Source organism: Thamnophis sirtalis, unplaced genomic scaffold (genome assembly GCF_051295495.1).
Source record: "Thamnophis sirtalis isolate CommonGarterSnake01/CBP01778 unplaced genomic scaffold, rThaSir2_p1.2 scaffold_4, whole genome shotgun sequence".
Lineage (NCBI taxonomy): Eukaryota > Metazoa > Chordata > Lepidosauria > Squamata > Natricidae > Thamnophis > Thamnophis sirtalis.
This window is the reverse complement of record NW_028261384.1, coordinates 138,855,107-138,883,064: the sequence shown is the minus strand read 5'-3', so window position 1 is coordinate 138,883,064 and position 27,958 is coordinate 138,855,107. Positions and strand designations below refer to the sequence as shown.

Below are 27,958 nucleotides of genomic sequence, written 5' to 3'. Positions count from 1 at the left end.
CCCAAAACGGGGCGCTGAGGATGTGTGTGGCACCATCCACCCCCCACCCCCACGGTCCACTTTTGGTCCTAGGAGGCTGGAAGGAGGCCTACTAGGCCCAAAACGGGGCGCTGAGGATGTGTGTGGCACCATCCACCCCCCACCCCCACGGTCCACTTTTGGTCCTAGGAGGCTGGAAGGAGGCCTACTAGGCCCAAAACGGGGCGCTGAGGGTGTGTGTGGCACCCCCCACCCCCCACGGTCCACTTTTGGTCCTAGGAAGCTGGAGGGAGACCTACTAGGCCCAAAACGGGGCGCTGAGGATGTGTGTGGCACCATCCACCCACCCCCACCCCCACAGTCCACTTTTGGTCCTAGGAGGCTGGAGGGAGGCCTACTAGGCCCAAAACGGAGCGCTGAGGATGTGTGTGGCACCATCCACCCACCCCCACCCCCACAGTCCACTTTTGGTCCTAGGAGGCTGGAGGGAGGCCTACTAGGCCCAAAACGGAGCGCTGAGGATGTGTGTGGCACCATCCACCCCCCCCCCCACGGTCCACTTTTGGTCCTAGGAGGCTGGAAGGAGGCCTACTAGGCCCAAAACGGGGTGGTGAGGGTGTGTGTCGCACCCCCCATGATCCACTTTTGGTCCTAGGAGGCTGGAGGGAGGCCTACTAGGCTCAAAACGGGGTGCCGAGGGTGTGTTTGTGGCGCCAATCCCCCATAGTCCGCTTTTGGTCCTAGGAGGTTGCAGGGAGGCTGCCTAGGCCCAAAACGGGACGCTGGATGTGTTTCTGTGTGTGGCGCCAACTTTCACGGCCTGTTTTTGGTCCTAGGAGGCTGCAGGGAGGCCTAGAAGGCCGAAACGGTGGGCTGAGGGGGTGTCTGTGTGCATGTGGTGCCACCCCCCCTCATGGCCCGCTTTTGGTCCCAGGAGGATGCAGGGAGGCCTACTAGGCGCAAAACGGGGTGCGGGGTTTTGGGTCAGAACCCATGCGCAGGGGGGAGTGCACACACATTGCATTATGGGTGCGAGCGTGCCTGCTTTTGGCAGACGACAACAAAACAGTTAGCCATCGCTGAGATATATGGTTGGGATGCGAGCCATGTCTGGTTTTACAAATTGCCACGGTTGTTAAGTGAATCAGTGCAATTGTTAAATTAGTTTCTTGGTTTTTAAGTGACTCTGATTTCCCTGTGGACTTTGCTTGTCGGAAGGCCGCAAAAGGGGATCATGTGACATTGCAACTGTCGTGAATACGAGTCAGTGGCTGAGCATCTGAATTTGGATCATATGACCCTGGGGATGCTGCAACGGTCGTAAGAGTGAAAAACGGTCGTAAGTCCCTTTTTTCAGTGCAAGTTCAAAGAGTCGCTAAATGAAGTGTTGTAAATCGAGGACTACCTCTACTGGAAGATCCGTTACTAAGCAAGGCGGATGTAATGAGAGCCTTGTCTGATTTTGCTGCGATTGTTAAGCGAATCAGTGCGGTTGTTAAGTTAGCATCCCGTTGTTAAGTGAATCTGGCTTTCCCATTGACTTCGCTTGTGAGCAGATCACGAAACGGGATCATGCGACCCCGGGACACTGCGACTGTCGTAAGTGTGAGTCGGTTGCCAAGCATCCAAATTTTGATCCTGTGACCATAGGGATGCTGCGGCGGTCGTAAGTGTGAAAAAATGGCCCAAAGCCCCTTTTTTTTCAGGGCCGTTGTAACTTTGGACGGTCATGAGACGAATGGTTGTAAGTTGTGGATTGTCTGTAACCCTTCCTAACATTCCTGCGATCCGTGGATTGATTGCAAGCCACGTTAGCCAGATCACTTAAGTGTGCATTAATGGACCTGTTGGTCCTCTTGTGGTAAGATGGGATTCACATCAAGGGTGAAGTCAACTTACTTTCGCTACCAATTCGCAAGTGTGAGCCACTCAGTGGTGGGTTTTGGATTCTGTCGCAACTGGTACACTGCGATGGGGCCAGGCATCCACCACGTGCATGCGTGCTGGCACCCACCACCCGTGACGCTCCAGCTGCTCGGCGGAGCATCGCGCAGGCACCGTGTGCTGCGAGTGTGTGCGCGAATGGCCCAGTTGGGTCAAATACAGGTAAGGAGGGTGGGCGGATGGGTGAGCCCTCCGGAGCACTGTACCAGAACGGTACATGGTGCTTCCAGCAGGCACCGGTACGCCCGTACCAGGGCATACTGGCCGTAACCCACCATTGGCGCCACCTCCGCGCAGGACCTTCCACGCATGTGCAGAGTGTAAAAAATGAGACATGATGATGTCTGTGTGGGTGGGTGGAGCCTCCACCGCTACAATCAGTTTGCCCGAACTGGATAGAACTGGTCAAATTTCACACATGTTTGTCTTCTCTTGTTTTTCCTGCAGGGTCTCGGCTCCTGTGCTGAGATGATCCCTCCGTGCTCCTCCCGCCTGCACCGCCATGGATGCTCCCTCTAACTCCTCCTCCTCCTCCTCTTCCTCCTCCCACTCCTCCGCTTCTGTCCCCCCGGCAGACGGACAGGATGACCGGGCCGCGGTTCGGCCTGCTCAGGGCTCTCCTGCCTTGCCACCCACCAAAGAACCCCCCCTCCGGGACCCTCCCTCTTCCCCCTCGTCCCATCCCGATGATGTCATGAGACCCTGTGCCAGCAGCCAAGCTGCCGCGCTTGGCTTGGCCAAGTTCCCTGCCGCCGTCTCGTCTACCCCACAGCTTCAAGCGGACCCCAGCCTGTCCTTGTCAAATCTGCCCTCTTTCCCTCGAGGCCCGCCGCTGGCCGAAGATGGGGTCCAGCTGGAGGAACAAAGAGACGAGGACGGTGGTCGCGAGGCCCGGCTCTTCTTTGCCGCTGACGGTTCGGCGTACCTCCTCGCTAGCGGCCACGTTCTCTTACCAAAGGGCTCCCCCGTCACCGCCACTCCTCAAGTGTCCATTCTCCACATCCAGGACAGTGGAGGTCCTAACCAAGGCTTTATGTCTGTTGACCAAATGTCCCAGAATACCTCAGCGCCAGGCGAGGTGACCCCTCAAGGCGCCTTCTATAGTTACCGACTGGCCGGGGCCCCAGCTCAAAGTACGCCTGCCAAAAACGCTGTCACCAAATCCAAAGATGTCCCCACCGTCCCCGTGGAGAATGAGGAAGCCACCCGTGGCCGAGACAACCTGATGCCAGGGGGTCCCGTTTGGCTCTGCCTGACGTGCCGCCTCTCATTCAACCAGGGCCCTACCTTGGCATCTCATGCCCATACGGCGCACGGCGTCCAGCTCAGCAACGAGAAACGCCAGGCCTTGGATGGAGGGGCTTCGGCTGTATTCCAGGGCACCGACCTGGGCTTCCTAGAACCAAATAACCCCACCACCGAGGCAGACCTCAATGCCAGAATGTGTAGCAGATGGGTGAATGTAAAAGAGGAGGAGGAGGAGAAGGAGGAAGAAGAAGAGGAGGAGGAAAATGAGAACAAGAAGAGAAGCCCAGAAAGACGATGCGAGCCATCAGATACCAAAGATTCAAGGGTCGGCGGCACGCACTGGGCAAATGGTTCCATGGAGGAGAAACCAGAAGTGGAGAAGGAGAAGGAGGAGGAGGAGGAAGAGGAGGAGGAGGAAGAGGTAGCACAAGTGGATGAAAAGAAGAAAGAGAAGGAACTGCTTCCAGACCAAAGTTCACCAGATACATCAAATGCACCCTTGGCTGTTAACACCCCCCTCTCAGAAACACCACTGACCAAGGGCCCATATCCTGACCACATGGGGCCACCCCAGGAGGATGTCAACAAGGAAAGGACCACCAACAAGATCCTGAAGGAAAGACTGATGCACGAGGTCCCTTGTGTGGACCTAGTGGCTGAAATCAGCAGGGCCGAGTCCGTTCCCAAAGCCGACAGCGTTCCCAACGATACCCAGCGGACGTGCGGTGGGCCGGGCCGCGATATCAGCGCAGCTGACTTGGCGGACAGCCTGAGCAGTGTAGGGATGGCCAATGAAGTGATGGCGACTGGGTTTGAGGTCAACAATGGACTCGGGAGCAACGGCCACAACGGTGGAGGAGGACCCACGTTGAGCTTCGGGGAAGATTTTACAGCGATGGCGTACTCGGGGTTGACTTTGTCGGGCCACATGTCACTGCTGCACTCGCGCAACTCCTGTAAGACACTCAAATGTCCCAAATGCAACTGGCATTATAAGTACCAGCAGACCCTTGACGTCCACATGAAGGAGAAACATCCGGAGAACAACAGCCACTGTGCCTATTGTAGCACCGGCGGTCCCCACCCGCGCCTGGCTCGTGGCGAGAGCTACAACTGCGGTTACAAACCCTACCGCTGTGAGGCCTGCAACTACTCCACCACTACCAAAGGCAACCTCAGCATCCATATGCAGTCCGATAAACACCTGGCCAACCTACAGGGCTACCAAGCCACGGGAGGCAGTGGACCGCCGGTGGCTCCTCCGGTGGCCCCTTCCCCGTCCTCCCCCGAGGAGAAGGAGTCGAAGGGCAAGTCGTCCTGGCAATGCAAGGTGTGCAGTTACGAGACCAACATCTCCCGTAACTTACGGATCCACATGACATCTGAGAAGCACATGCAGAACATGCTGTTGCTCCATCAAGGGCTGCCGTTGACTTTGCCGGGACTTCTCGGACAACCTCAGACCCCTCCGGGAGGCAAGGCTCAGCCTGAGCTGTTCCCGTTCTATGGGGCACAGGCTCTGGGCCATGGCCACCACTCGCATCCCCACCAGGTCCACGCGGGGAGCAACCCACCTCTGCGGGCAGACAAGCCCATGGAACAACCTCAACTCTTGCTCAATGGAGGCTTCCAACATCTGAGCACGTCGGGGCGGAAGATGGCTACATTGGGAGCAGGTAAGAAGGACTTTCCATTCTTGGTGTCAGTATGGACCTCTAGGTCCTGGCCTTCAAGGACCCCAAGCTTGACTTTGTTCCTGTCCTGTTGTTCTTCATCCATATCTATGGTCCACCATTTCCAGGGGTGGGATTCGACCGGTTCGGACCCGTTCAGCCAAACCGCTAGCTCTGACTCTCAGCTGGGAGCGAACCGGTTCACGCCGACTTTCAGCTGGGTCTGCCGTCCCGTCCCTGCGCTATACTCACCTATAATCCCTTTTCTGAAGCTCAGCTGAGTGGCGCGGCAGAGTGGATTGCGGTGCCTCCACTGTTTTCCTCCCCAGCAGTAATGCAGAAAGTGATTTCTCTGTAATCTGCACACGCCCGCACAGCAAACTGGTTGTTAAACTGGTAGAATCCCACCCCTGACCATTTCTTCAAGATCTCCCCCTGGCATCTTGATTTTGTCTCTCTCTCTCCCTTCCATCCATGGTTATCATGTCTTGTGCACCGCTGTGTCTTAAAAATCCAAGTTTCTTTTCCATATCGTGGCGCCAACCTCAATTCTTCATTTAACAATAGCCCTCCTATACCACGTCACAACCCTCAAGATTTGGGGATTGCCCCCCCCCAAAAAAACAATCTGGGTGCTCCTTTTAAATGACCTCAGAAGGACAGAAGGCTGAGTCGACCTCGAGCCGGTCAGGATCGAACGGCTGACAATGGGCAGAGTTAGTCTGCAATACGGCATTCTCATTCTTTTCATCGCGGTGTTTCCCAACCGCAGGAACGTTCAGAAGGGTGGACCAACTCCCAGAATTCCTCAGCCAGCTGGCTGGGGAATTCTGGGAGTTGAAGTCCCCCCTTCTGAAAGTACCCGTGGTTGGGAAACACTGCCCTATAGAGACGCAAAATTGACGTGCCCGCTTTGTTTCTCGTCTCCGCAGCCCCCGCTTCTCTCTCTCCTGAACCTGCTCCCCCCTCCTCGCCACCAGCCCAATCTGGACCTGACCTACTGGCCCCCCAGAGATTGTTCAGCTGTCTGGTGTGCCAAGTCTTCAGCACCGACAGTCTGGATAGCCTCCTCCGGCACGCCTCCACCCCGCGCTCCCTGCCGGAGATGGAATGGAAAGAAATCTCTGGCGACCTGCACCGTTGCCGGCTCTGCGCTTACGGCACCCAACTGAAAGCCAACTTCCAGCTTCACCTGAAGACCGACAAGCACGCCTTGAAGTACCAGCTGGCCGCTCACCTGCGGGAAGGGGGCAGCCTGGCCGCGCACCTGGGGGTGGAGCTGCCCCTGGGACCGCCCCTACACCTTCATTGCAACCTGTGTGAATACGAGACCAACAGCAAGGAAAAAATCCAGCTTCATGTTGCCGGCACCGGCCACCAGGAAGCATTGCAAGGTTACAAGGTACCAAATTTGGGGGAGGATGCAGAGACAAGCCGAATTGAGAATAATATTCAGGACAGGTAGTCCTCCACTTATGGCCACGAAGGCGCCCCCACATTTACGTTGCTCAGTGAGGCATATGCTGAGCTTTGCCCCATTTTTCTTCCCACATTAACAACTGCCGTTATTAAATTAGTAACATCGTTGTTAAGTGGATCCGGCTTGCCCATTGCTTGTCGGAAGGTCGCAAAAGGGGGTTACGTGGCCCCATGACACAGCAATCGTCATAAATATGAGTCAGTTGCTAACTGTCTGAATTTTGATCACGTGATCATGGGGTACACCGCAACAGTCATCAGTGTGGAAAAAAAAGTCCTTATTTTCAGTGCCATTGTAACTTTGGGCACTAAAGGAATGGTCGTAAGTCGAGGGCCGCCTGTATAAGCGTTACTGAAAAGGGGTGGAGCAGATGTTCCTGAAAGATGTTGATTAGGTTGAACTTGAACCCCAGAAGACAACGGTGATTAGGGGCCCGAAAACCAAAACATAGGAAGAACGGTTGCAGGAACTGGGTATGTCTAGTTTAATGAAAAGAAGGACTTAGGGGAGACATGATAGCAGTCTTCCAATATCTCAAGGGATGCCACAAAGAAGAGGGAGTCAAGCTATTCTCCAAGGCACCTGAAGGCAGGACAAGGAAATAACAGGTGGAAGATAACAAAATCACAGAGTTGGAAGGGACTTTAGAGGTCTTCTAGTCCAACCCCCTGCTCAAGCAGGAGACCCTACATACCATTCCAGATGGGTGGCGCGGTGGCTCTGTGGCGGAGACGCTGAGCTTCTCGATCAGAAAGGTCGGCAGTTTGCCGGTTCGAATCCCTAGCGTCGCATAACGGAGCGAGCTCCCGTGACTTGTCCCAGCTTCTCCCAACCTAGCCATTCGAAAGCACATTAAAAATGCAAGTAGAAAAATAGGAACCACCTTTGGTAGGAAAGGAATAGCGTTCCGTGCGCCTTCGGCATGGAGTCATGCCCGCCACATGACCACAGAGATGTCTTTGGATAGCGCTGGCTCTTCGGCTTTACTGACAGTGAGAACAATTAACCAGTGGAATAGTTTGCCATCAGAAGTTGTGGTTGCTCCATCCCTGGAGATTTTAAAGAAGAGATTGGACAGCCATTTGCCTCGGAATGGGTACAGGGTCTTCTGCTTGAGCGGAGGGGTTGGACTAGAAGACCTCCTAGGTGCCCTTCAACCCTATTATTCTAGAAAAAGGTTACAGATGAAGGACTACAAGTAGGTTGAAGTACCAAGGGGGTACAGGGAAAGCGAGTCCAATAGTCCCACGAAGGGAACCAATGACCTGGAAGACACAGGGTGTCCTTTCCCTCTTCTTCGGACCCGTAACCCCCCCCCTTTCTTGTTTCACCCTTAGTTGCTTCTGGAAATGGAGACCACCTCGGCACCCCCGCCCGCCACTGAACCCGCGCAGTTCCGCTGCCTCCTGTGTCACGTCGACTCGCCCAACCGCCTGGCCATGATCCAGCACCTCCGCTCTCCCCACCACCGCGAGGCACATGGCCAGTGGCGCCTCCAGCTACTCCAGAACGGCGAAGGCACTTTGGGCCTCGAAAGATACGTCTGTTTTGCGCCCGCCAACCCTGCAGGTAAACTGCCGTGCCGCTCGGCTGGTGGGTGGGGCTGGCGCTGCGGACCACCGAGGCCCGTTGGGTCCCAATGGGGTGAAATGTTGATATATTTTTTTTAGGGAGATTGATGGGATGGGGGTGGGGGTGGGGGAAGCAAGAAAGGACCCCCAACCACACCATCTGCAAGGGATGCCTTCTTGATCCTGGGTGGGTGGGAACTGAGGAAAAAAAACACCCTCCCAGGGGGTAGCAAACACCGTGCAATTTCCTAAGCCTGCTGAATGTTTTACTCTGCGTCCAATGTCGGAGCGCGGTAGGTTCCCTGTTCTTCCTCCTCTCTGCCAGCCCCCGCCAGCCTCCTCCTCCTCTCGTTGCACACACTCACACACTCACACACACCCCAGCTTCATAATGGATTATGACAGATACTGGGGGAGGTTGCCTAGCAACCTGCGGGGAAGAATGAAGGAGAAGAGAAATGAGACCGAGATACGTACAGACCGCAGCCGGGGAGAAGTTGGAAGGGGAGAAGGGGGTTGGTAGCGGTGGAAGGAAAGCTATATATTTCTCCCTCCCCCCCAGCTGAGGCTGCCTAACCCACCCACCAACCAGCTCACCTCCCTTCCCCGCCCCTCCCACACCGGGGAACCCTATCTGAGCGGTGGAAATTGGCCGTCTTCCCAGATTTATGGCTTGCCAATCCGCCTGACCTTGCATCTTTACCTGGCGCGGGAAGTCAATCGGGATCACCAGGATGGGTGGGGGAAATTGAGGGGAAGGGGTGCCACCGGGCAGCGCATGATTGAAAGCGGGGCGATGGCACGCGACCGAGGGTCAATCCACCAGCCAGGCCTTTCACCTTTGTGCAGAAGAGCTCAAGGGACGGACGGAGAGAATGACGGCGCAGTGCGGTCTACAGCCGTGATGGAAACATGGGGGAGACCCCTGGGAGGGTTTAGGGATGCGGGAATTCTCGCCCTGACGTGCTGTATGTGCGGCGAGGGGGACTCGCTCGCTCTCGGCCCGTTGTCAGTGAGAAATGGGGGGTCTTCGCGTGGCGGCGGGCGTATCGAGCCGTGCTAATTGAGTTGCCGATGGTAGCGAGGCCGTGTCTATTGGCCAGGGAGGCCGACCCCGTTCAATATTAACGATCCCGCTCAGGTTGAGAGTTTAATTAGTCGCTGACGAGGATAAAGGCCTGAATCGTGCGTCATTCAGGTTTTTCACAGCCTGGAGGCTGGAATTCCCATTTTCTCTCTCTCTCTCTCTTTTTCTTCTCTTCCTCCTTTTTTTGGACATCCTTTTAAGTTTCCCGTCTTTGAGATGATCTTAGCTTCCGTAAAGGGGAACTCGGTTTGTCAACGTAGGATGAGCCAAGGTGGCGCAGTGGTTAAAAGCAGCACTGCAGGCTACTGCTAGATCAGCAGGTCAGCGGTTCAAATCTCACCGGCTCAGGGTTGACTCAGCCTTCCATCCTTCCGAGGTGGGTAAAATGAGGACCCAGATTGTTGGGGGCAATATGCTGACTCTCTGTAAACCGCTTAGAGAGGCCTGAAAGGCCTATGAAGCGGTATATAAGTCTACTGCTATTGCTATTGCTATTGCTATGGTGGGCGCAAAACGCAGGTCAGGGGTCAACTCCCTTCTTGCCTGGCCAGGAGGTTTGGGGGAACGGTACTTCCAGCACATTGAAAAACCCGTCCTCGACGTACAACCGCAACGGAGCCCCCAGCATTTCTGTCGCTAAAGTGAGACATAGCTTAAGCGAGGTTCGCCCCGTCGTACGACTTCCCTTGCCACATTTGGGAAGTGGAACCCTGGCCGTTGTTTTAATTAGTAATCCGGCTGTGCGGTGAACCACTGTACTTGTTAGGCGGAGAATGCGGTTGTTAAGTGAACCGTTTGCAGTGGTTGTTAGTCACCACTATGTAGGAAGCACCCCACAATAGTAATGGGGGATTTTAACTACCCTGACATCAACTGGGAAACAAACTGCACCAAGTGGAAGATCCAACAGGTTCCTAACGAACTTAGCAGACAACTTTGTTTCCCAAAAAGTAGAGAAGGGAACAAGGGGATCGGCCATATTGGACTTAATTCTCACTAACAGAGAAGAAATGATAGAAGGTGTTGAAGCCACAGGAACCTTGGGGGCAATGCAATATTGGAATTCAACATGATGCAAACACAAGTAGTAGAACAAAGTCAAACTAGAGTCTTGGATTTTAAGAGAACTAATTTCAATAAACTTAGAGCTTGGGAAGAATTCCATGGATGAGAAACCTCAAGGGGAAAACAACTCAAGAAGCTTGGGAAATTTGGAAAAATGAGATTACAAAAGCCCAGTCTAGCACAATACCAATGAAGAAGAAAAATTAACAGCTCCCCAAAGAAACCAGCATGGCTGCATAAAGAACTCTCCGACAAATTGAAAGACAAAAAAGTTAAGTATAAAAAGTGGAAAGAGGGGGGACATAACTAAGGCAGAATATCAGCAAATAGCCCAAGCCTGTAAAGATGAAGTAAAGAAAGCTAAGGCTCACAATGAAGAAAGGCTTGCCACAAAAGTAAAAAATAACAAAAAAAAAAGCTTCTTCCAACATGTTAAAAACAAGAAAAAGGTTAAGGAAACAATTGCTGGGAGAAAGTGGCAAGAAGGTGACAAGCAACAGGGAGAAAGCAGAACTATTTAACTCATTTTTTGCATCTTTCTTTACACGAAAGGATAAAACAGTCCAACCTATCAAAAACAGCACCACAAAAATCAGATTAGGAACACAAGTTGAAATAGGGAAGAAAATGGTGAGTGAACACCTGTCTACCCTAGACGAGTTCAAATCACCAGGACGGGATGGATTACACCCCAGGGTTCTGAAGGAACTGGCAGACGAGATCTCAGAACCACTGAACCGTGACCCGTCAAAACCACGTTCCACAAAAGTGCGGTCGGCGAAATCGCGTATGTGACGTCATCACAACGCGACGAAAAAGATCGAAAAATTGAAATAAAAATTAAATTACAGCAAGCCGATTCACATAAAGGTAAGGGTTAGGTTAAGGGTTAGGGTTAGGTTAAGGTTAGGGTTAGAGCGTTAGCATTATGTTTAGCGTTAGGTTAAGGGTTAGCGTTAGGTTTTTCGTTACGTTAACGGTTAAGTTTAGGGTTAGGTTTAGGGTTAGGTTAAGGGTTAGGTTTAGGGTTAGGTTTGGGGGGGTTAGGGTAAGGTTTTCGCTTTATTTTTACATTTTTCTATCTTTTTCGTCGCGCTGTGATGACGTCACATACGCGCTTTCGTCGACCGCGATTTTGTCATCCGCGGTTTTGTGGTAGAACCCCACTGAACTATATCTTTCAGAGATCCTGGAGCACCAGGGAACTGCCAGAGGACTGGAAAAGAGCTGGTGTGGTTCCCATCTTCAAAAAAGGAAAAAAAAAATAGATCCAGGAAACTACAGACCTATCAGCTTGACCTCAATACCAGGAAAGATTCTGGGAAAGATAATCAAGCAACGAATTAGAAGTAAACAAACTAATAGCCAAAAGCCAACATGGGTTTGTCAAAAAGCAGATCATGCCAGACTAATCTTATTGCATTCTTTGACAAAATTAGTGGATCAGAGGAATGCCGTCGATATAGTTTCCTTGGACTTCAGTAAGGCATTTGATAAGGTAGATTATAACCTACTACTAGATAAAGTAGAAGAATGTGGGTTGGACAGCATCATCACGGGATGGATTCGTAACTGGCTGACCAACCGCACTCAACGTGTAGTCCTCAATGGAACTGCATCTTCATGGAGGGAAGTATGCAGTGGAGTACCCCAAGGCTCTGTTTTGGGCCCAGTACTCTTCAAAATCTTTATCAATGATTTGGATTAAATGGGGAACTCATCAAATTTGCAGATGACAGCAAGCTGGCAGGAATAGCCAACACTCCGGAAGACAGGCTAATGATACAGAAGGATCTTGACAAACTTGAACATTGGGCCCTATCTAACAAAATGAAATTCAGTGGTGAAAAGAGTCAGGTTCTACATTTAGGCAACAAAAATGAAATGCACAGCTACAGTATAGGTGGTACCTTGCTCAATAGTAGTAACTGTGAGAGGGATCTTGGATTCCTAGTGGACAACCGTTTAAATAGGAGCCAGCCGTGTGCAGCAGCTGCCGAAAAAGCCAACACAGTTCTAGGCTGCATCAACAGAGGGATAGAATCAAGATCACGTTAAGGGTTAATACCACTTTACAAGGCCCTGGTAAAGCCACACTTGGAATACGGCATTCAGTTTTGGTCGCCACGATGTAGAAAAGATGTGGAGACTCTAGAAAGAGGGCAGAGAAGAGCAACAAAGAGGATTAGGGGACTGGAGGCTAAAACATAGGAAGAACGGTTGCAGGAACTGGGGATGTCTAGTTGAATGAAAAGAAGGACTGGGGGAGACATGATAGCAGTCTTCCAATATCTCAGGGGTTGCCACAAAGAAGAGGGAGTCAAGCTATTCTCCAAGGCACCTGAGGGCAGAACAAGAAGCAATGGGTGGAAACTAATCAAGGGGAGAAGCAACTTAGAACTGAGGAGGAATTTCCTGACAGTGAGGACAATTAATCAGTGGAACAGAAATTGCCTCCAGAAGTTGTGAATGCCCCAACACTGGAAGTCTTTAAGAAGATGTTGGATAGCCGTTTGTCTGGAACGGTGTAGGGTTTCCTGCCTAGGCAGGGGGTTGGACTAGAAGACCTCCAAGGTCCCTTCCGACTCTGTTATCGTATTGTATTATAAACCCGGTTGTTACGGGAATACGGGGCGTCAGAAGGTCCTCAGAGGGATGTTGGGACCATCATAAATGTAAATCATGTGATGCTGCCACGGTCGTAGGCGTGAAACTTGGTCGTGAGTCCCTTGTTTCAGTGCCGTTGTAAGTTCGAAGGGTCGCGGAATGAACCGTTGGAAAGCGAGGACTCCCGGATTGGGAGAACTCCTCCGTTTCAACTGATCTCTCTTCTTCTCGCCGTTTTCAGGGAAGGAATCTCTCCTGGATAGCTTAACACCTGAAAAAGAAAAACAGAAGAAACCACGGATTGTTGGTGAGTAACTTTGTGGGTTACGCAAGCCCCCTTGCCCAATGCAAAGAGGTCCTCGACTTACGACCACAATGGAGGCCAACGTTTCTGTCGCTCAGGGAGGCAACGTGTTTCATTTCGACCCAATTTACGACCGTTCTCGCCGCCGCCGTTCAGCGAAATCACCGCCCTTGATGAAATGCGTTGCCCGCTGGTTAAAACAAAGCCTCGGCTTGACACGGTTCGTTTAGCGACCGTTCAAAGGGATAACAGTGATTTGTGTCCCTTCCCCCCCACTTAACGACCGTCGCATCGTCCCCTTGGTCTCGGGATCGGAATTCGGATGCTGGGCAACTGACTGGTTCTTTATGTCGGTTATAGAGTCCCGGGGGTCACGCGATTCCCCTTTGGCGGACCTTTTGACCAGCAAAGTGAGCGGGAAAATTGGTTTCACTTAATGACTGTGTGACTCACTTAAGGACGGCGGCGAGAAAGGCTGCAGAAGGGGGCAAAATTCACCTGACAATTGTGGTCATAAGTCAAGGATTAGCTCTGTGTGTGTGTGTGTGTGTGTGAGAGAGAGAGAGAGAGAGAGAGAGAGAGAGAGAAAGAGAGAGAGAGAGAGAATTACATGCCCCAATCTCTTCCCAGCACATTGCACACAGCTTTCTTTCTTTCTTTCTTTCTTTCTCCTTCCTTCCTTTTTCTTTTTCCCCTCCCTCCCTCTTCCCTGTCTTCCTTTTTCCTCCCTCCCTTCTTTTCCTTTCTTCTTCCCTCCCTCTCCCCTTCGTTCCTTTTTCCTTCCTTCCTTCCCTCCCTATTCCCTTCTATTTCTTTCCTTTTCCTTCTTCCTCCCCCTCCCCCTCTCCTTATTCCCTTCCGTCCTTGCTTCCTCTTCTATCTTTCCTTTCTTTTTTCTTTCCCTTTCTATCGTTCCTTCCCTCTGCCCTCCATTTTTCTCCTTCCTTCTTTAGTTTTCTTTCCTTCCCTCTGCCCTCCCTCTATTTTTCTCCTTCCTTCCTCTTCTGTCTTTCTTTCCTTCCTTCTATCTTTCCTTCCCTCTGCCCTCCATTTTTCTCCTTCCTTCTTTAGTTTTCTTTCCTTCCCTCTGCCCTCCCTCTATTTTTCTCCTTCCTTCCTCTTCTGTCTTTCTTTCCTTCCTTCTATCTTTCCTTCCCTCTGCCCTCTATTTTTCTCATGCCTTCCTTCCCTCCTTCTTCCTTCCTTCTTTCCTTCGTCTTCTACTTTTCCTTCTCTCTGCCCTCTTTCTATTTTTCTCATTTCCTTCCTTCTTCCTTTCCTTTCCTCCCTCCCTCTTCTACTTTTCCTTCTCTCTGCTCTTTCTCTGTTTTCTTCCTTCCTTCCTTCCTTCCTTCCTTCCTTCCTTCCTTCCTTCCTTCCTTCCTTCCTTCCTTCCTTCGCCAAATGTGATTTTTCTTCTTCTTCTAACAGCTTCTGATGAGACCGAAGCAGCATCTTCTGGCAGCGCAGGAGACACAACGGTGAGTTTCTTTTAGTGTAGTGAAGCTGTGTGTATGTGTGACATCTGAACAACATAGGAGCTCAGCCCCACTTCCTGCTTTTGCCCCCTCTTCCCCATCCCCCCGCCCACACCGGTCCCCCACCCAAATTTCAGGCCGCCTCGTCTTAACACCCTCCCTCCTGCTCCCTTCCCCCAAATACACTGGTTCCCCCTCCCCAACTCTCGGCAGGGGCGCAACTGTTCCTGAATTAAAACTCAAAAATTAATTAGCGTCCTCGTCGGAGGCAGCAGGGTGGGTGGGTGGGCGAAGAGCGATGATTCACCCACGCAACGACAATTGTGTGCAGTCAAGTGTGAATGGAGGAGGTTAATAACGGGAGCGCCAGACACACTTCGTTTTTCCCCCCTCTCTCTCTCTCTCTCTCCCTCTGTATGTCTCTCTCTCTCTGTGTATCTCTCTCTTTCTCTCTGTATCTCTTTCTCTCTCTCCTTCTTTCTTTCTCTCTCTCTCTGTATATCTCTCCTCTCTTTCTCTCTCTCTGTATCTCTTTCTCTCTCTCTCTCTGTATCTCTCTCTCTCTGTATCTCTCTTTATTTCTCTCTGTATCTCTCTCTCTCTTTCTGTCTATCTGTATCTCTCTTTCTCTCTCTCTGTATCTCTCTGTATCTCTCTCTCTCTGTATCTCTCTCTCTCTGTATCTCTCTCTCTCTCTCTCTCTTTCTCTGTCTCTCTATCTGTCTCTCTCTCCTTCTCTTTCTCTCTCTGTGTATCTCTCTATATATCTCTTTCTCTCTCCTTCTCTGTCTCTGTATATCTCTCTCTCTGTATCTCTCTTTCTTTCTCTCTATATCTCTCTCTCCTCTTTCTCTTTCTGTGTATCTCTCTCTTTCTCTGTCTCTCTATCTGTATCTCTCTCTCTTCTTTCTCTCTCTTTCTCTGTGTATCTCTCTCTTTCTCTCTCTCTGTATCTCTCCCTCTCTCTGTGTATATCTCTATCTTTCTCTCTGTATCTCTCTCTCTGTATCTCTCTCTCCTCTTTCTCTCTGTATCTCTTTCTCTCTGTATCTCTCTCTCTGTGTATCTCTATTCTCTCTCTCTCTCTCTCTGTATCTTTCTCTCCTCTGTATCTCTCTTTCTCTCCCTGTCTCTCCCTCCATATCTCTGTTTCTCCCTCCCTGTATCTCTCTCCTCTCTCTCTCTCTCCTCTCTCTGTGTATCTCTCTCTCCTCTCTGTATCCTTTCTTCCTCTCTGTATCTACATCTCTCTGTATCTATTTCTCTCTTTCATCTCTCTCTCTCTTCCTCCTTTTTTTAACAAATGACAATGACAGATCAGAGATTTATACCGACTTAATAGCAGGAGCGCCATTGAAAAAGGTTTTTTGAAGAAGAAAAAAAACGGCTCAGATTCTCCATTTCTGGACCGGGGCTGAAGACCCCAGGGTGGGTGGGCTGGGGGCTTAGGGTGTGTGTGAGAGATCCAGGGGCTGGGGGATGATGGCCCTGGTTTTGCTCTTTTTTGGGGGAGGGATTGCCACATTTGTTAAACAAAGCACATGCTGAGGTGGGGAGCTGGAAACCCCCCCCCCACCTCCCCTTGCTCTCTGCTTTTGTTCAGATTCAAAGCGTCTCTCGGTCGGAATTTGTTTTTTAAAAAAGAAGAAAGCCACCAGACTGTTGTGTAGAAAGGTTTGGGCTCAATCTACCGTAATTGGATTTCCGAATTTGGCAAAAGGACCAATTTAACCCTGCTTCTTGGGTGGTGGATTGAGAATAACCCACAATTCCTTCCTTCCTTCCCTCCCTCTTTCCTTTCTCTTCTATCTTTCCTCTCCTTCCTTCCTCCCATCCTCTTTTTCTTCCTTCCTTCTATATTTTCTCTCCTTCCTTCCTTCCTTTTATCCTCTTTTCTTTCCTTCCTTCCTTCAACTTCTATCTTTTTCTCCCTTCCTCTTCTCTTTTCACATCCCTCCCTCCATCCTTCCCTTCCTCTTTTCCTTCTCCCTTCCTTCCTTCTATTTTTCTCTCCCTCCTTCCATCCTCTTCTATCTTTTCCTTCCTTCCTTTACTATATCTCTTTCCTCCCTCTGATTCTTTTTTCCCTTCCATCCTCTTCTCTTTTCTTTCCTTCCTCTTCTATATTTCTCTCCTTTCTTTTATTCTTTTTTCTTCCTCCCTCCCTCTTCTATCTTTTCCTTTCCTTCCTATATTTCTCTCCTTCTTTTATTCTTTTTTCTTCCTCCCTTCCTCTTCTATCTTTTCCTTCCTTCTTCTTCTATATTTCTCTCTTCCCTTTTAGTTTTTTTCCCTTAATTCTCTTCTATATTTCTCTCCTTTCTCTTTTATTCTTTTTTCTTCCTCCCTCCCTCTTCTATCTTTTCCTTCCTTCCTTCCTATATTTCTCTCCTTCCTCTTTTATTTTTTTTCTTCCTCCCTCCCTCTTCTATCTTTTCTTTCCTTCCTTCCTCTTCTATATTTCTCTTCCTTTTATTCTTTCCCCCTTCCTTCTCTTCTATATTTCTCTCCTTTCTCTTTTATTCTTTTTTCTTCCTCCCTCCCTCTTCTATCTTTTCCTTCCTTCCTTCCTATATTTCTCTCTTTCCTCTTTTATTCTTTTTTCTTCCTCCCTCCCTCTTCTATCTTTTCTTTCCTTCCTTTCTCTTCTATGTTTCTCTTCCTTTTATTCTTTCCCCCTTTCTTCTCTTCTATATTTCTCTTTCCTCTTTTATTCTTTTTTCTTCCTCCCTCCCTCTTCTATCTTTTCCTTCCTTCCTTCCTTCCTTCCTATATTTCTCTCTTTCCTCTTTTATTCTTTTTTCTTCCTCCCTCCCTCTTCTATCTTTTCTTTCCTTCCTTTCTCTTCTGTTTCTCTTCCTTTTATTCTTTCCCCCTTCTCTTCTATATTTCTCTCCTTCCTCTTTTATTCTTTTCTTCCTTCCTTCCTCCCTCTTCTCTTTTCTTTTCTTCCTTTCTCTTCTATCTTTCTCTCCTTCCTCTTTTATTCTTTTTCCCTTCCTTCCTCTTCTATCTCTCCCTTCCTTCCTCTTCTATATTTCTCTCCTTTCTTTTAGTTTTCTCCCCTTCCTTCTCTTCTATGTTTCTCACCTTCCTCTTTTATTCTTTTTTCTTCCTTCCTTCCTCCCTCTTCTCTTTTCTTTCCTTCCTTTCTCTTCTGTTTCTCTCCTTCCTCTTTTATTCTTTTTCCCTTCCTTCCTCTTCTATCTCTCCCTTCTTTCCTCTTCTATATTTCTCTCCTTCCTTTTAGTTTTCTCCCCTTCCTTCTCTTCTATGTTTCCCACCTTCCTCTTTTATTCTTTTTTCTTCCTTCCTTCCTTCCTCCCTCTTCTCTTTTCTTTCCTTCCTTTCTCTTCTATGTTTCTCTCCTTCCTCTTTTATTCTTTTCCCCTTCCTTCCTCTTCTATCTCTCCCTTCCTTCCTCTTCTATATTTCTCTCCTTCCTTTTAGTTTTCTCCCCTTCCCTCTCTTCTATGTTCCTCTCCTTCCTCTTTTATTCTTTTTTCTTCCTTCCTTCTATATTTCTTTCCTTCCTCTTTTATTCTCTTTTTTCTTCCTCCCTCATCTATCTTTTCCTCCTTCCCTGGCTGGGGAATTCTGGGAGTTGAAGTGCACAAGTCTTAAAAGCCGCCAAGTTTGGAGACCGTCCACCCCCCTTCACAAGGCAATTGTTGCAGCCCATCCTGTGTGGCACGCCTGGGCCGCGTCAAACAGACCCGGTTGCCACCGCCATCTTGACTTTATCGCCCCTGTCTCAGATGCATCTTGGGAAAGAGGCGTGCGGATCCAAGTCCATTCTTCCTCTCTTTGGGTGTGTCTCATTTTAAATTCCTTCCGATTTCCCTTTTTAATTCTTCCGCTGTCTCCTCCCGCCACTTTAGGTCTTCTGCTGCCCTTACTGCAACTACGCCGACCCGTCGTCCGACGCCGTACGGGCCCACACCGTCTCCCAGCATGCCGTGCAGCCCAAGTTCCACTGCCCGCTGTGCCAGGAGCAGCTGGTCGGCCGGGCCAACCTCCACTTCCACCTCAGCCACGTCCACAACGTGGTACCCGAATGCGTGGAGAAGCTGCTACTGGTGGTGGGTTCAAGGAGGCCTAACGGGCTCCTTAATGGCTCCCAGGCCCTCCCTTCAATCCACCGGGGGAGGTTTCTCCGCCCGCTGAACAGGCGCGCGCGCGGGGGGGGGGTTGGGGGAGAGAAGCTCAACCTGTTGAATGGGTGCCCGTCTTTTGGGGCTAAGCTCTCGATGGGGAAACATTTGACTGGGGGGGTGGGCTTTTAATTCTGTTTGGTCTCCGTTTCCGCTTCAGGCCACGACGGTTGAAATGACTTTCACCACCAAAGTTGTTCCCGGAGTGCCTCTTCCTCCTGACCCACCCAAACCAGGTGGCTCTCTCGGCGTAGAGCAAGTGGCCAGGCCGGATGCCCCAAGCCCCCTTATTGGTAAATGATTTCTTCATCTGATCTATTCTGTTCAATATTCTATTTTCTCCAAATTATTCCATTCCATTCCTATTTTCTTCAACTTATTCTATTCTATTCTGTTCTGTTTTCTTCAACCTATTCTATTCCATTCCTTTCCATTCTATTTTCTTCAACTTATTCTATTCCATTCCATTCCTATTTTCTTCAACTTATTCTATTCTATTCTGTTTTCTTCAACCTATTCTATTCTATTTTATTCTATTCCTTTCCATTCCATTCCTATTTTCTTCAACTTATTCTATTCTGTTCTATTCTGTTTTCTTCAACCATTTCTATTTTATTCTATTTTCTCCAACTTATTCCATTCCATTCTATTCTATTTTCTCCAACTTATTCTATTCTATTCTGTTCTGTTCTGTTTTCTTCAACTTATTCTATTCTATTCTATTTCTTTCCATTCCATTCCTATTTTCTTCAACTTATTCTATTCTATTCTGTTTTCTTCAACCTATTCTATTCTATTCTATTCCTTTCCATTCCTATTTTCTTCAACTTATTCTATTCTATTCTATTTTCTTCAACCTATTCTATTCTATTCTTTTCTATTCCTTTCCATTCCTATTTTCTTCAACTTATTCTATTCTATTCTGTTTTCTTCAACCTATTCTTTTCTATTCCTTTCCATTCCTATTTTGTTCAACTTATTCTATTCTATTCTATTCTATTCTGTTTTCTTCAACCTATTCTATTCTATTCCTTTCCATTCCTATTTTGTTCAACTTATTCTATTCTGTTCTATTTTCTTCAACCTATTCTATTCTATTCTATTCCTTTCAATTCCTATTTTGTTCAACTTATTCTATTCTATTCTGTTCCATTCTATTTTCTTCAACTTATTCTATTCTATTCTGTTCTATTCTATTTTCTTCAACTTATTCTATTCTGTTCTGTTCTATTCTGTTTTCTTCAACCTATTCTATTCTATTTTCTTCAACTTATTCTATTCTATTCTTTCTCTATTCTATTCTATTGATTGCTATGCTATTTCTATTTCTATTCATTGCTATTCTATTGCTATTTCTGTTCTATTTATTCTCTTCTCTTCAACCTATACTACTTTCTTCAACTTATTCTATTCTATTCCTTTCCATTCCACTGCATCCCATTCTATTCCTATTTTCTTCATCCTATTCTATTCTATTCTATTCTATTCTTCAAGTTATTATTTTATTCTATTTTACAGGCGGTCCCCGACTTAAGCACCATCCATAGGCTAGAAATCAGGAGGTTGTGAATTCTAGTCCCGTTTTATGCACAAAAAACGGCTCCAGCCAGTCCGTCTGCCTCAGCCCTAAAAAGCAGGCAATGGCAGATCATTTGGGGGGATGGTGGTGGTGGGGAATCTTGCCAAGGAAATTGCAGGGATCAGTCCCAGGCGGTCACCAAAATCAGAACTGTCACCTTTAAGAGTAATTAATTAATATAAAGGCATTTCTTTTACCTTGGCTCTGGTCTTTGTTGAGGGGGGGCAAAGGGAATATGACCTCTGCCTACTGCTGTGTTTGGGGGAAGGAGATTTATTTATCTATCTTTATCTAATCTCTCTCTCTCTCTCTCTATCTATGGTATCATCTATCTATCTATCTATCATCTATCTATCTATCTATCTATCTATCTATCTATCTATCTATCATCTATCTATCTATCTATCTATCTATCTATCATCTATCTATCATCTATCTATCTATCTATCTATCTATCTATCTATCTATCTATCATCTATCTATCATCTATCTATCTATTTATTTATTTATATATATCCCCTCTTTATTATTGTTTTTAAACTCAAGGTGGCAAACATACCTAATATTTCCTCCTCCTCCTTCCCCCCCCCAACACAACAATCTTGTGAGGTGGGCTGGGCTGAGAGAGAGAGTAACTGACTGAAGATCACCCAGCTGGCTTTTTTGCCTAAGGCGGAACTAGAACTCACCGTCTCCTGGTGACTGGCCCATAGTCACCAAGCTAACTTTCATGGCTGAGGCAGGGATTAGAACTCACCACCTCCTTGTGATTGGCTCAAAGTCACCCAGCTGGCTTTCACGCCTCAGGCGGAACTAGAACTCCCAGTCTCCTGGTGATTGGTCCAAAGTCACCCAGCTACTTTTATGCCTCAGGCGGGATTAGAACTCCCCGTCTCCTGGTGATTGGCCCAAAATCACCCAGACAGTTTCATGCCTGAGGCGGGATTAGAACTCAATATCCCTTGGTGATTGGCCCAAAATCACCCAGACAGTTTCATGCATGAGGCGGGATTAGAACTCAATATCCCTTGGTGATTGGCCCAAAGTCACCCAGCTAGCTTTCATGCCTGGGACAGAACTAGAACTCCTAGTCTCCAGGTGATTGGCCCAAAGTCACCCAGACAGTTTCATGCCTGAGGCGGGACTAGAACTCAATGTCCTTTGGTGATTGGCCCAAAGTCACCCAGCTAGCTTTCCTGCCTAAGGTGGGACTAGAACTCCCAGTCTCCTGGTGATTGGTCCAAAGTCACCCAGCTACTTTTATGTCTCAGGCGGGATTAGAACTGCCAGTCTCCTGGTGATTGGCCCAAAATCACCCAGACAGTTTCATGCCTGAGGCGAGATTAGAACTCAATATCCCTTGGTGATTGGCCCAAAGTCACCCAGCTGGCTTTCATGCCTGGGACGGAACTAGAACTCCTAGTCTCCAGGTGATTGGCCCAAAGTCACCCAGATATTTTTATGCCTCAGGCGGGACTAGAACTCCCAGTCTCCTGGTGATTGGCCCAAAATCAACCAGACAGTTTCATGCCTGAGGCGGGATAAGAACTCAATATCCCTTGGTGATTGGCCCAAAGTCACCCAGCTGGCTTTCATGCCTGGGACGGTACTAGAACTCCCAGTCTCCAGGTGATTGGCCCAAAGTCACCCAGGCATTTATATGCCTGAGGCGGGACTAGAACTCAATGTCCTTTGGTGATTGGCCCAAAGTCACCCAGCTAGCTTTCATTCCTCAGGTGGAACTAGAACTCCCAGTCTCCTGGTTTCTACTCTGCTGTCTTCACCGCTAGCCAACACTGGCTCCCTTCTGTAGGAATATGTACAATTCTGTAACGCTTTCCTCTCTTCTCCACAGCACCAACCATAGAGGAGAAAGCCTCCCCACCACCAGTACTTTCCCCTGAAACACCCCCACCTTCTGTCGCCGCCTCCCCGCCTCCTAAGGAGCATGCGGAAAAGTCACTTCCTGCCTCTCCACCACCACCTCCTCCTCCTCCTCCTCTGCCTCCTCCCGCCGTCACTCCTCAAGAGCCGGAAGAGGACGAGCCGTTACATCCAAACCTCACCCCCGAAGAGCAGCAGCCACCAGCACCTGTCCTCGCGGAACCGCCTGAATCCTCTCCACCCGTCCTGCTGAATCCGGATTCCCGGCACCCTCTGTCCTACCGCAAGGCCACCAATTTCGCCTTGGACAAATTCTTGGATCCCGCCCGCCCTTATAAATGCACCGTTTGCAAAGAGTCCTTCACCCAGAAGAACATCCTGCTGGTGCATTACAATTCGGTCTCCCACCTCCACAAGATGAAGAAGGCCTCAGCGGACCCGTCGGCGTCCTCTCGTGGGGAACCCGGCGCCCCAGGGGCTCTCCAGCCCTCTTCGGACAAGCCTTACAAGTGTACCACCTGCCGGGTTTCTTACAACCAGAGCTCCACCTTGGAGATCCACATGCGCTCCGTGTTGCACCAGACTCGCTCCCGCGTGGCCAAGATGGAAGCCGCGGGCAAGGCGGACGTATCTCCTGCCGAACTGGAACCCTCCAACGAGACCCCTCTGGAAACCGAGGCCCCCAGCTGTGTCCAGGTGCCCACCCTGCCATTTCTCACCCCGCCCGCAGCAGAACTGCCCCGCTTCCCTACGCCCCTTTTCACCCCACCGCTGCTGCCCCCTTTTCCTCTGGTGCCAGAATCCCTGCTTAAACTACAACAGCAACAACAACAGCTGCTGCTCCCTTTTTACTTACATGATCTGAAGGTGGCTCCCAAGTTGGCTTTAGCCGCGCCAACCCTGACCCTGCCTACCCCGTCGCCTGTCCTGCTTCCTCCCCTGCCCCCCAAAGAAGAACCAGCCTCCACGGCCATCGCAAGTAGCTCCAAGGCAGAGACAGCCGAAGAGACCGAAGGGGAAGAAGCCGATGGAAGCCAAGCAGGGAATGAGGTTTCTCGCACAGCAGCCAAAGCCCTCCTGGAGAATTTCGGCTTTGAGTTGGTGATCCAGTACAACGAGGGCAAACAAGCGGCCACTGTGCCCCCTACCGTGCCCCTGCGTCCTCCTGTGGGCAAGCTGCAATGCGGCACTTGTGGGAAACAGTTCTCTAACATGCTCATCCTGAAAACCCACGAGGAGCATGTGCACCGGCGGTTCCTGCCCTTCGAGGCGCTCAATCGCTACGCTGCACAGTTCCGGAAGAGTTACGACAGCATGTATCCTCCCCCTCCGTCCGTACTCCCAATTGAGACAACTGCAGTCACCACTACTGCGCCAGCAGCAGTTCCAACCATCACCACCACCGTCATGGAGAATACCACAGTCACTGTGACGCAATCTTCAATACCGCTGGAGATCCCTGCTCTCTGTCCTCCATTTTTGATGCAACCCATGCCGGTGGTCATGCCTCCACCAGAAAACGAGACTCCCTGTGTACCTCCTGACTGCCTGAAGTCTCTTTGGTTTCGAGGGGAGGAAGAGGAAGGCAAGAACGTATCATCAGGAGTCATGGATCTTCCCCGTGGGGGCTTCCCTTCAACCCGGCGTTTTTCTCGTACCAAATTCACTGAGTTCCAGTCTCAGGCTCTGCAGTCCTTCTTTGAGTCGAGTGCTTATCCCAAAGATGGCGAGGTGGAACGCCTGTCTGCCCTTTTGGGCTTGCCCAATAGAGTCATTGTGGTCTGGTTCCAAAACGCACGCCAGAAAGCCCGAAAGAGTGGTGGGAACGAAGCAAGCATGGGCAACTGCGGAAATGCCGCCGCACAGCCATCCTGTAAAAAATGTCGGACGGCCTTCCGCTGCATCTTTGAGCTGGTGCGCCACCTGAAGAAGTGTTACAATGATCAGCTGGACGAGGGGGAAGGAGATGAGGAAGAGAACGAAGGGCCTGAGGAGGAGGAGCAGGAGGAGGAAGAGGAAGGGGACGAGAAACGAGAAATCTCGGGATCTGGTGGGGATATGAAGACAGATGTTGCTGGAGACAAACCCGTGGAAGAAGAGCAACCTGCCCCTTCTATGCCCCCCGACATCTCCAAGAACCATCCCTGTGATCAGTGCACCGCCGTATTCTCCAGCAGCGACCTCCTGAATATCCACCGCATTAGTCACCTCCCAGCAGCTGGCCCTCCCTTAGCTTCGACGGGTCCTCAATCTCCCCTCGACATGACTCCCTTAGTATTTGGCGACCGCCTGGTCCAACCAGACCCTTCCCGGGCACAGAAGCGAAAACACGAAGATGGGACCTTGTCTCCCACGGGAAGTGAAACAGCCAGCATCGCCGGAGGAGACAACGAACCCCCCAGGGACAAGCGTCTGCGGACCACCATTCTGCCCGAGCAACTAGAGATTCTCTACCGCTGGTACATGCAAGATTCGAACCCCACCCGGAAAATGCTTGACTGCATCTCTGAAGAAGTCGGGCTGAAAAAGAGAGTCGTCCAGGTGTGGTTCCAGAACACAAGAGCCCGTGAGCGAAAGGGCCAGTTCCGGTGTAATACCAGTGCCGCCACCCCAACCAGCAAGCCCCCACCAGCACAACTTAACACTTTCCCAAAGTTCAACCCCGCACCACGGGATAACCCTGTTCATTATGGTGGGTCCTTCGCACCCAACCTCTCTGTGATTAACCTCCAGCCCCTTCTAACGAAGCCAGACGTTGTCATGGAACAACAGATCCAGGAAGAAATGGCCGAAGAAGAATTATCCAAGGAGCACGAAGACCGAAGCTTGTCTGGAGGGGAGCTGAGCGATTCTTCCTCCTCTTCCTCCTCGGCTGACCTGGACTTCTCTGGCGGTCAGAGGAATCGAATGATGGATGGCGGTTCTGGAGAGTACCACGACTCTCTGGGTCAGAGACGGTATCGTACCCAGATGTCCAGCGTCCAGCTGAAGATCATGAAGGCGTGTTATGAGATCTACCGAACTCCAACCATGCAGGAGTGCGAGGTGCTGGGGGAGGAGATCGGACTCCCCAAACGGGTGATTCAAGTCTGGTTTCAGAACGCGCGGGCGAAAGAGAAAAAGGCCAAGGCTGCCTCCGGCGGGACCAGTGGCAGTGATGAGGCCCCCTCCAGTGCTCAGGCTCAATCCGAATGCCGCTACTGTGAAGTCAAGTATGATTTCTACGTCTCTTGTCGCGGGCACCTCTTTTCTCGCGGCCACCTCGCTCGGCTAAAGGAGGCCATCCGATCCCAGCTCAAGAGTGAGAGCAAATGCTACGAGCTGGTGCCGGACAAAGGAGCACCCTCCCCAACCAGGCTGGGCGTGCCAATGACTCCTACAGCTATGCCAACTTCTCTTGGGGCCAAGCCCCCTTTTGTGCCAGGTAAGTGAGATTGTAGAACGGTGGGCATCCAAGGATAGTTGTGGCGCCTCGGGGTTGAGTTGCGTGATGGGTTTTGCTGTACAGCGCCCTGTACGCTGCAACGTACTCTACTGTACGCTTACTGTATGACGTCCTCCCTGCTGTAGGGACTGTTGTTCTGATCTTTCCAGGAACACCAGTGACGTTCCGACATTTGCCAAATCCATTCTAAGTTCTGGTCCACGTTTGACCTGGAAGGCTGGCCGACCACCACATTTTTATTTCCTGGTTTCCTTCCGTGGTTCATGAATCTTCATTTTCATACCTTCCTCGCTTTTTTTTGTGAAGGGTGGGGGGCAGGAATATGCAGAGAGCCGAGGAATTTTCCCGTTCTCTCCCCTCTATCTTTGCATCAAGGGCTGCAGGGGGACTCCCGGTGCAGAGGAGATGGTGGTGAGATTGGAGGAGGGGAACGGGCTAACTCGCAAAGGCCGGAAGAGGATCCTGCAATTTTAAGCGGGGGGGGGGTGGGTGAGGGGTGAGGTATTCAGAAAGGACACATTCCCAAAGGAGAGACAGCACCACCCCTTGATTCATCTCTCCTTTTTTCTCCGACCTGAACAGGCACGCCTGCTTCCTCAGCGGGGATCCTGAGCTCCCCTTTGGCCACCTCCCAGCCAGGCCTCTCCTTACCTCAGCATCTGCCACCGGATTCTAGCCAGGTCGGCCCCTTAACTGAGCCTGCTCCTGTTCCTGCTCCTGAGACCGCTCCTAGTGACGGTCAGGCCGAACCAACTTCAAATCCAGCCCAGGAACCCTCCTTGTCCTCCACTGCAACGCTAAAGAACCTCAAGACGTTGAAGGCTGCAGTGCCGGCCCTGCTGGGAGGCCAGTTCCTGCCCTTCCCACTGCCAGCAGCAGCTACTGCAGCCGCCGCCGCCCCCTCTCTTTTCGGAGCTCAACTGCCGGGGGCGTACTTTCAGCAGCTCTACGGCATGAAGAAGGGGCTGTTCCCCATGAACCCCGTCATACCTCAGACACTTATGGGGCTGCTGCCCAGCCCCTTGCTCCCGACGCCCACACCCGAGCCCCCCGTCGAGGTGTCCGAGGCCCCAGGCATCTCTACAGTCGACGTGACTCACCAGTACCTTTGTCGCCAGTGCAAAGCTGCCTTCGAGAGTGAGGGGGCGGCCGTCGCCCATCAAACGGCGCTCTGCTACTTCGGGCGCCAGGCGGCGCCGCCTCCCCTGCGCGTGCCCGTGTGCACCTACCACTGCCTGGCCTGCGAGGTGCTCGTGAGTGGCCGGGAGGCGTTGGGAGCCCACCTGCGATCCAGCGCTCACCGCCGCAAGGCCAGCTCCACCACAGCAACCGCATCGGTGTTTGCCAAAGAGGAATCCAAATTACCTCACTCGGACTCCAATCCAAAAAGTAACGCTACCTCTACGACACTACTAGCTTTATAGAGATGGATGTTGTACTGCCATCAATGGAGACAGATTGACTAGCGAACGAACCTGTGGGTGGGTGGACACCTGCGAGGACCACCCCTCTACTTCCACCCAACAGTCGTCCTTCTTCAAGGTCCATTTCAGACCCAGGTTCTCCCCCATTTCTCACTGCCAGCCAGGAAGCTTTCTTGAGAAGGGGGTTCCTTCATGTCCCCTCCCCAGGCTTTCAAGGGCCTGAGCCCCCCCCTTTTTATTCTAAATGTCACTCGACTTCCACAGATTGAGCCAAACACAACCCATCCATTGGGGGAGCCTTGGTCCTTACAAAGCGTCATCTTCTCTACCCAACTCAACACTGGCTGTTGCAGATATTCTCCTACTAGCTTTTCTTCACACTGCTCTGTCCTTCCTCCCATTCAGGCATCTCCCTAAGGACCCACTGATGCTAATTCCCTACCTCTCCTACCCCCTCTCCCAGATCCTGTGGCCAGATCCAATGAGATTGGCAGCTCATGACCTCCTCCAGAATCCCGACCCACCTATTTCTGTATTCCTGAGTCTTCCGCCTCCTGTGCTGCCGACGGGTCCCTCTACATCTTCCACCACATTCCCATCTGCAAGGAACATCTCAAGGAGATGCTGTCAGGTTTCCGAAAGATGCTCTAATTAATTCGTGAGCCTCCAGCCAAGTTTCAAAAGAAACCCAGTCATTTATTAGGAACACCATTTCGGCAATACCTCATTGCAGTCAGATCTGACCTCATTTAAATTATGGCTGAACTTTGTCCCTGTTTCTTCCCTCCCCTTAGTCAATGTCAGAAATCGCATTCTCCAACGAGGTGCACGCCTCACAAGCCTGCTGCAGTAATCTGAGATCCGACTCTAGCTGAAGGTGTGCGTGGAATGCGCTCTCCCCCTTTCCTCACCGTGGCAACTTATAACAAACATGCAAATGCTTTATGAGTTGACATTCGGCTCCCCTCACTTCCCGAAAGCAACTGTGCGAAGCAAAAACAATTTGAGTACAGGTATAGGATTTAAGGCTGCATCC

At 50.4% G+C, this 27,958-nt stretch overlaps 1 protein-coding gene across 1 annotated transcript; it reads left to right on the top strand.

The window, feature by feature from the left end:
• Positions 1 to 1,150: 1,150 nt before the first annotated feature.
• Positions 1,151 to 27,958, top strand: ZFHX2 (zinc finger homeobox 2). Its single transcript, XM_087714232.1, has 9 exons — positions 1,151 to 4,847; positions 5,777 to 6,246; positions 7,662 to 7,893; positions 12,896 to 12,961; positions 14,390 to 14,439; positions 18,318 to 18,518; positions 18,751 to 18,883; positions 22,025 to 25,477; positions 26,081 to 27,958. Exons 1-9 carry the CDS (start codon positions 2,426 to 2,428, stop codon positions 26,920 to 26,922), a joined length of 7,869 nt encoding a protein of 2,622 aa, XP_087570358.1. The 5' UTR covers positions 1,151 to 2,425; the 3' UTR covers positions 26,923 to 27,958.